General features: G+C 36.2%; 1 protein-coding gene across 8 annotated transcripts in view; it reads right to left on the bottom strand.

The window, feature by feature from the left end:
* Nucleotides 1-7,989, bottom strand: part of USP25 (ubiquitin specific peptidase 25) — a 140,796-nt gene that overhangs the window by 78,599 nt on the left and 54,208 nt on the right. For all 8 annotated transcript variants that reach the window (XM_029939125.1, XM_029939122.1, XM_029939124.1 and 5 more), the window contains one exon: nt 3,601-3,687. In XM_029939125.1, coding sequence (XP_029794985.1) covers nt 3,601-3,687 — 87 coding nt within the window. The remainder of the gene's footprint in view (nt 1-3,600; nt 3,688-7,989) is intronic.

Consider the following 7,989-nt stretch of genomic DNA (forward strand, 5'->3'; position numbering starts at 1 on the left):
TGAGTTTGAGCCCCACAACAGGCTCTGTGCAGGTAGTGTGGGGACTGCCTGAGATTCTCTACCTCTCTTGCCCCTCTCCCACTTGCTATCTCTCCCCCAAAATAAATAAAAATAATAACCTTTAAAAACAAAAAAAGGTAACCTCAGTTGTGAAACTATCTTTTATAAAATTTTTTTTAATGTTTATTTATTTTTGACACAGAGAGAGACAGAGCATGGAAGAGGGGAGGAAGAGAGACAGGGAGACACAGAATCTGAAGCAGACTCCCGGCTCTGAGCTGTCAGCACAGAGCCTGACGTGGAGCTTGAACCCACGAGCTGTGAGATCATGACCTGACCGAAATCAGAAGTTTAACTGACTGAGCCACCCAGGCACCCTGTAAAATAATCTTTTTAAAAAGTGCACAGAATTCTTCTAAATAAATGTCTTTTCACAACGGAAGTAGAGATCCTTTTAATCCCTTAACCTAAAGGGACACCAGGACATAATGATCCTTCTACTGCAAGAAAAGAAATTTCTCTAGAAAGATGAAGATAAGATTTATATATTTCCCTGGTACTCAGTTGAACAATCCTAAAATTAGCTCGGGTACATAAGCATGGATGCCATGATCACTTTTAAATATAACTCAAAAACTAACTTGGGTCTTACTTAACATTTTGAAGAATAAAATAAAACCCTTTAAAGCACTAAAATCCGGAAACAAAAGAGAAAAAATCAAGATACATATAAATACCTAATTGGAAGCAATATTTCCAAATAAAGTCATGGAAATTATAAATATACTTCAACTGAGACATGAGAAAAGAGAACTGTGGGGGCATCTGGGTGGTTCAGTCAGTTAAGCGCCCAATTCTTAATTTTGGCTCAGGTCATGATCTCTCAATTCATGAGATGAAGCTCCATGCTGGGCTCGGTACGCACAGTGCAGAGCCTACTTGGGATTCTCTCTCTCCCTCTGCCCCTCCCCAGCTTGCAGGCCACACAAGCACTCTCTTTCTCATAAATAACAATAGCCAAAACATGGAAAGAGCCTAAATGTCCATCACCTGATGAATGGATCAAGAAGATGTGGTATATACACAATGGAGTATTGCATGGCAATGAGAAAGAATGAAATCTGGCCATTTGTAGCAAAGTGGATGGACCTCGAGGGTGTCATGCTAAGCAAAATAAGTCAGGTGTAGAACAACAGATACCATATGATTGCACTCATAGATCTAAAAGAACAGGAGAAACCTAATGGAGGAACTAGGGGGAGGGGAAGAGGAAAAGAGAGTTGGGGAGAGAGAGGGACACAAAACTTGAGAGACTACTGAATACTGAAAACGAACTGAGGGTTGAAGGGGAAGGGGGAGGGGGGAAAAGAGGTGGTGGTGATGGAGGAGGGCACTTGTAGGGAGAAGCACTGGGTGATATATGGAAACCAATTTGACAAACTATTAAAAAAACAACAAAATAAATAAACATTTTTTTTAAAGGAAAGCATTCTTTAAAAGGAGGAGAAGAAGAGAGAACTGTGATTACTAACAAGATGTGATAAAGGGAAGCAACAGTCCAAAAAGTTTCATGGAAAAACTGTAATGAGTGAAGGGGTTTTGCTTAATTTCTCTGGAGGTCTGTGGGGTTGTCAGGTAACCCTGGTTCCCTTTGAAAATGGCTTTGGGGCACCTGGGTGGCTCAGTCGGTTGAGCATCCAACTTCGGCTTAGGTCATGATCTCACAGTCCATGGGTTCGAGCCCTGCGTCGGGCTCTGTGCTGACAGCTCAGAGCCTGGAGCCAGTTTCAGATTCTGTGTCTCCCCCTCTCTCTGCCCCTCCCCCTACTCACTCTCTGTCTCTCAAAATAAAGACATAAAAAAAAAATTTTTTTTAAAGAGAAAAAAAAGAAAATGGCTTATTTAGGCTTGTTTACCAGATTGATACTTTACTGGTCAAAGATAATAGCCTGAAAAGCTAGCTATAAATCATTATATTCCCACTAAGTCTGCATTATAAACATTTCATGTTTGCAAAACAAGTGGTTTTCAAGTGACACACTGAAAGAAAACTAGGGGCACCTGGGTGGCTCAACTGGTTAAGTGTCCGACTCTTGGTCTCAGCTCAGGTCGTGATATAACAGTTTGTGAGTTCAAGTCCCACCATCAGGGCTCTGTACTGACAGCTCAGAGTCTGCTTGATATCCTCTGCCCACCCCCCGCTCACTCCCATGCATGCATGCTCTCTCTTTCTCAAAATAAATAAACACTAAAAAAAAAAAAGAAAAATATAATTACATTACGTATCATTAATACTAATAGTAAGTCACACAAAGTTCAATACTTGAGAGAAACCTAATAAATATCTTAACTTCTTTGTGCAACCAGTCTCCTTCAGGGCTACAATCTTTTTTAAATTTTTTTTTAAACATTTATTTATTTTTGAGAGACAGAAAGAGACAGATCATGAATAGGGGAGGGGCAGAGAGAGAGACACACACAAATTGGAAGCAGACTCCAGGCTCTGAGCTATCAACACACAACTCGACGTGGGGCTTGAACCCACGAACTGTGAGATCATGACCTGAGCCGAAGTTGGACACTCAACTGACTGAGCCACCCAGGCGCTCCATGGGCTACAATATTCTTTTTATTACAAGATCCTTAAAGCCCTAAATACTCACATGTATCACCTCCATAATTAATTTCTTTAAGTATAAATTTCTACATCACTCCTATCTTTGAAAAGATAATATGGGTACAGCAACATCATTTGAGGTACTTACTATATGTGCTATGCACTTGTAAGCCCTTTGTATGTTTTATCTCATTTAATTCTCAAAACTCTATAAAATAATCACTATTATTATTTACACCTTTCAGATAAGGAAATTGAACAGACAGGTCAAGCTCTAACTCCACAGCCAGACCACCCAGGCAATCCAGCCCTGATTATCTGTGTGTTCTGGTACCTTATAGTGCCTGACAATATGGACTTACAGAAAGGAGGTTATAGATTTGAACTGCAAAGACAGCCAGGGCAAAACTAATCTTTTAAAGGGCTCACTATACAAAAAATTTTATTTTCATACAATTTTTCAGGAGGCAAGAAAAATCTTGAATTATGAATTGAAACTTATAAAGTTTCTGAAATTTAACAGTCCAAAAAGAAGAAAAAAGCTGGAATGCCTGGATGGCTCAGTCAGTTTAGCATCCAACTCTTGATTTCAGCTCAGGTCAGGATCTAACGGTTCATGGGACTGAACCCCATACTGGGCTCTTCTCTCCCCACCCCCACCCAACATAAATAAATGAATTTAAAAAAAAGAGAGAGAAAAGCAATTCCTAAAGTGACACAATAAACTGGCATATTATTGACACATACACACACGTAAAGAAAAACTCAGATTCATATTATACTGATGAAGAATAGAAAGTTCCTGTAGTAACTGAGATTAACTGGTTGACATTCAAAATTAAGAGTTTCATATTTGATGAGACAAACTGCCCTAAAATCAAACACAGATAAAAAAGAATATGTTGAATATGTTGACACACACACATACACACACACACACATGCACGCACACACACTGCTTAAAAACCTTTCTTAGTTTTTACCTTTTGGTTTCGGGGTAAATCTTGAGCATTTGACGGAGGCTTGTAATTCAGGACTAATCTTCTAAATTCCAAAAGATTAAATAATGACTGAAAAAGAACAACAATTTAAGATAACCTGATGGAAAATTCTATTAGCAGAACTATAAAAATATGACTGGTCTATGAGATTTATTTTTGACAACACTCTACTTATATGCAGGATTGTTGCCACCAGCACAAGACTTATTTTCTCCCAGAGAAAATGTCACATTTCTTATATACTGAGACACGATTCTTGATCATTAACAATATTTATTGTACTGGAAAGCAGAAAATTAAATGCGGACAACACAAAAAAGTCATACTATATATTATTAAAAGCTTTCTTTCTCCATGTGCTTAATAAGCAGTTTCCTCAAAATAAAAGGTAGGCAAATGCTAAGTCTAGAACTTTTTAGACATGTTATAGTCACTGAGTTATCTTGAGTATCAATTCTACAAAACTAGAGCACCAATAAATTTATGGGCCAGTTGCTAGATGATAGAGACATAAATAAATTACATACTATCTTTATGCTCAAGAAGACACAACCTGGAAAGAAGAAAGGTATCAGCACAACAGAAATCTGACTCCAAGATACAAATCTGTTGATCTGACAGAGGGTGAGAGGATATGAAAGATGTCCATGGAAAGGCTTCCTAGAACTGTTTGTTAAACTATAAACATACTGTCATCATCATACTTGTTTAAAACAATGAAATAAAATACAATTGAATATATCAAAACATGTCATATACAGTAAATATACCAAAGTATTACTTGCACAATTTTCACTGTACATATTTTACATACACATGTATGTGTCAAGTGTTTTACAACGTAAAATGTATTTCTTTCTATTGAAAATCACTGTACAGGAGGCAACAATGCGTGAGGTCTTAGCAAACTTGTGTGAGCCAATATGATAGAACATAAAGGTAGCACCGCAAATCATCATAAAACAAGGTTTTGTTTCGGAGTTGGGTGTTGGGAAAACTTGCCCAATTTATATAAAGAAATAAAGTCAGATATAGATAGATAGATAGATATGGATGGGGCTTAAAGACATAAATAGGAAAGATAAAATCATCAAGCTGGCAACAGAAACTGTAGGAAAATATTTTGGTTATCTTGTAATCTGGAAGTATTTCTCAATTAAACAGTATGAACATGTTTGTGTTTCTGTGTCACATTTTGGTAATTCTTGCAATATTTTAAAATTTTCATTATTATAGCTATTACGGTGATCTATAATCGATGATCTTGGATGTTACTAATGTACACTGTTTTGGGGCTCTGCAAATCATGCCCACAAAAGACGGCAAGCTTAATCGATTATGTTGTAGGTGTTATCACTGCTCCACCAACCAGCCGTCCTTCCTTCTCTCTCCCTCTCCTCAGGCCTCACCATTTCTTAGGACACAACAATATTGAAATCAGGCCACTTAGTAATGCTACAGTGGCTTCTACATGTTCATTCAATTGATGTGCCTTTCAATTGATGGGGCAAATTTCACTGCCATCTTAGTTTGAGAAAGTGCCATGGCCACCCTAACCTTCAGCAGCCACCAGTCTAATCAGTCCATAGCCATCAACAATGAAACAAGACCCTCCACTACCAAAATGATTGTGACTCACGGAAAGCTCAGATAACAGTATTTATTAGCAATAAATTATTTTTAATTAAGGTAAACAGATTGTTATTTTTAATGTAATATTACTGTATACTGAATAGGCTACAGTATAGCATAGCTTTTATACACACTAAGAAACCAAAATATTCATTTGACTTGCTTTATTAAGATATTCTTTCTATTACGATTGTGTGGAACAAAACCCATGTATCTCCAAGGTATGCCTGTACATCTTTTCCACTGGCTACTTTTAGGATTTGTTCTTTGTCTATGGTTTTTTCCATTTTATGTGCCTTGACACAGTATTCTTTCTATTTATGCTACTTGATTCCTATTGTTTCCAGAATCTGTGGCTTGATTCATGAAATTTGGGGTATTCTCAGTCATCTATTCAATTATTACTTTTGCTATATTCCCTTTACACTTCCCCTCTGTAACCATAAATACTATGTTAACACTATTCATCATGCCCAAAATATCTCTTATAGCCTCTTATCTGTATTTCATTGCTTCAATCTGAAAATGTTCTTCAAACCAATGGTCCAGATGACTAAGTGTGTCTTCAGTTGTGTCAAATACAATGTTAAAGTCATCCACTAATTAATTAACTTTATTATATTCTGCAGTTCTAAAACTTCTATTTGGCTTTTTTTTTTATACTTTTTACTTTTCTACTGAAACTCTCAATCTTGCTTTTAATTCCTTCATCATATTACTAGTTATTATAACAATTCAATTTTCAGGTTTCATATTGCTGGTTATTTTAATTTTTGGACATACTTTATTCACGGGCATGACTAATTATAACTGATTTGAGTACTAAACATTTATTTTTATGTGGAAAAAGTGGAGAAAATTCAAAGTTCTACATAATATTCCTTCTAACAGAATTTACACATTTGCTTCTGGCAGGCACCAAAAATGGAGTCATTTGCAATCCCAGATCAACTTAATCCAAACAATTCTGAGATGAGGCTGAGATACAAAAACTACGAAGCTTGGCTTATTTTCAGTTCTCAGTAATCCAAGGTTCTAGCCCTCTAGAATTTAACTGAAAGTCTAAGGTGTTTACTAATGCTCCAAATCTGCACAAAACTATGCTTGCCTTCCCAACCACTCAGTAGCCACTTCTGGAACTGTCTTAAGGATAAAACCAGCCCAAAATATGAAGCTTGCTCTAAAAATGCTGTTCTTTCAGAACTTAGTTTCAAAATCCCTCACTGCTTTAGTGTTAGGTGACATAGTTGATTTTCTGTTGATGTTCTTTTGGTTAGGCTGGGTTGGGTCCCAGTAAAATAGGACCAGGTAAATGGTCTAATACAACCTAATAAGCTACAAACACAAGTAGAACTTGTGATCATTACAGTAAATCACAGAAATTAGTATTTTTAAGTCATAAATACTATATATCCTCAACCACAGTCATAATAGTATTGGTCAACCTATTTCTTCAAAAAAGGTGGGAAAGAATAATGGTCATTCCTGCCTAAATTGTGTTTGTGATTGATGCACCCTGAAAACAAGTATCCTTTCACTCAGTCCAAAGCTAAAACTAAATTTTAAAGATCATTTGCTAAAACAGAATTTGGCTAAACTTGTTAATAACAGAAACTATGAGATGAGATTTCAAATAACTAGCGAAAAACAAAGAGTGATGACAAGAAAGCAAAGGGATAAACTGTCTATAATGAAGATACTGAGGTATCCATTTCTCTTTGGTGAATTAGAGCAGGGAAGAAAAAGAAACGGTATCACATAAGTTCAAAGTAAGGTAGAGACTGGAAATAGATGGCATGATTAAAAGATGAAAGTCTGTATAAAGAGCAAGTAAATCTCTAAGTCCTTCCCAGATACATAAGACTCAGAAATTACCACTTCCTTCTGTGTGATACAGGAAACTTTGTCTTTGGATATAACTGAACTGAATGGACTCGGTTTCAGAAAAATCATAGTATCTGTGTGTGTGAAAGCATGAGATTCAGGACTACAAATAGGAGGAGTAAGTAAAAACATGAAAAATAATCCCCAATCAACCCTCTCACAATCACCTTTCTCTAGGCCTCCTTTGGGAAAGCTAGCAATCAGGCTTAAAACCTAAAAAATCAGAATCCAGCTTGGACTTGAGACAGAAAAATCTCCAAAAAGAAAAGAAAAGGAAAAAAAAGGAAAACAGAAAAATGAAAAGGAAAGAAGAAACAGAGTTCATATGTTTGTGCATACAGAACCACAACAGAGATGGTAGAGCCAATTTTAAGAATAAGTAAATAAAAATGGGAAAGAAAAACAAATGGGCAACTGAAAACTCCAGGAAAACAAAAAATTACAAAGGGATATTCTGGGTAAACCACTGTAATGTTTACAAAATCATAGAAAATGTAATCACTATTACATTTTATGACTATTTTAAACTTATGATATAACTACATTAGGAAATAAAAGAAAGGCAATTCTAGGTACATGAAATGAAACAGCTAATTCCTCCTCTATCTCAGCAGGAAGGCATGTCATTCAGAAAAATGACGGGAAAAAAACCTAGGACTGGTTGTAGTTGCTTTTTAGAATCATGATTATGAGGCAGGGAGGTCTGAGACAGATTACTGTTGTTTTTCATTACAAGCCTTTTATTGCTGTAGAATTTATTATTTTCTCTTTGAACCAGGTACTTCTGTTCTTTGATGAAAATTAAAGAGTTATGAGGAAATAATGTGAACAAATATGTTAAATATTGTCCTAACA

The sequence above is a fragment of the Suricata suricatta genome, chromosome 5 (genome assembly GCF_006229205.1).
Source record: "Suricata suricatta isolate VVHF042 chromosome 5, meerkat_22Aug2017_6uvM2_HiC, whole genome shotgun sequence".
NCBI lineage: Eukaryota > Metazoa > Chordata > Mammalia > Carnivora > Herpestidae > Suricata > Suricata suricatta.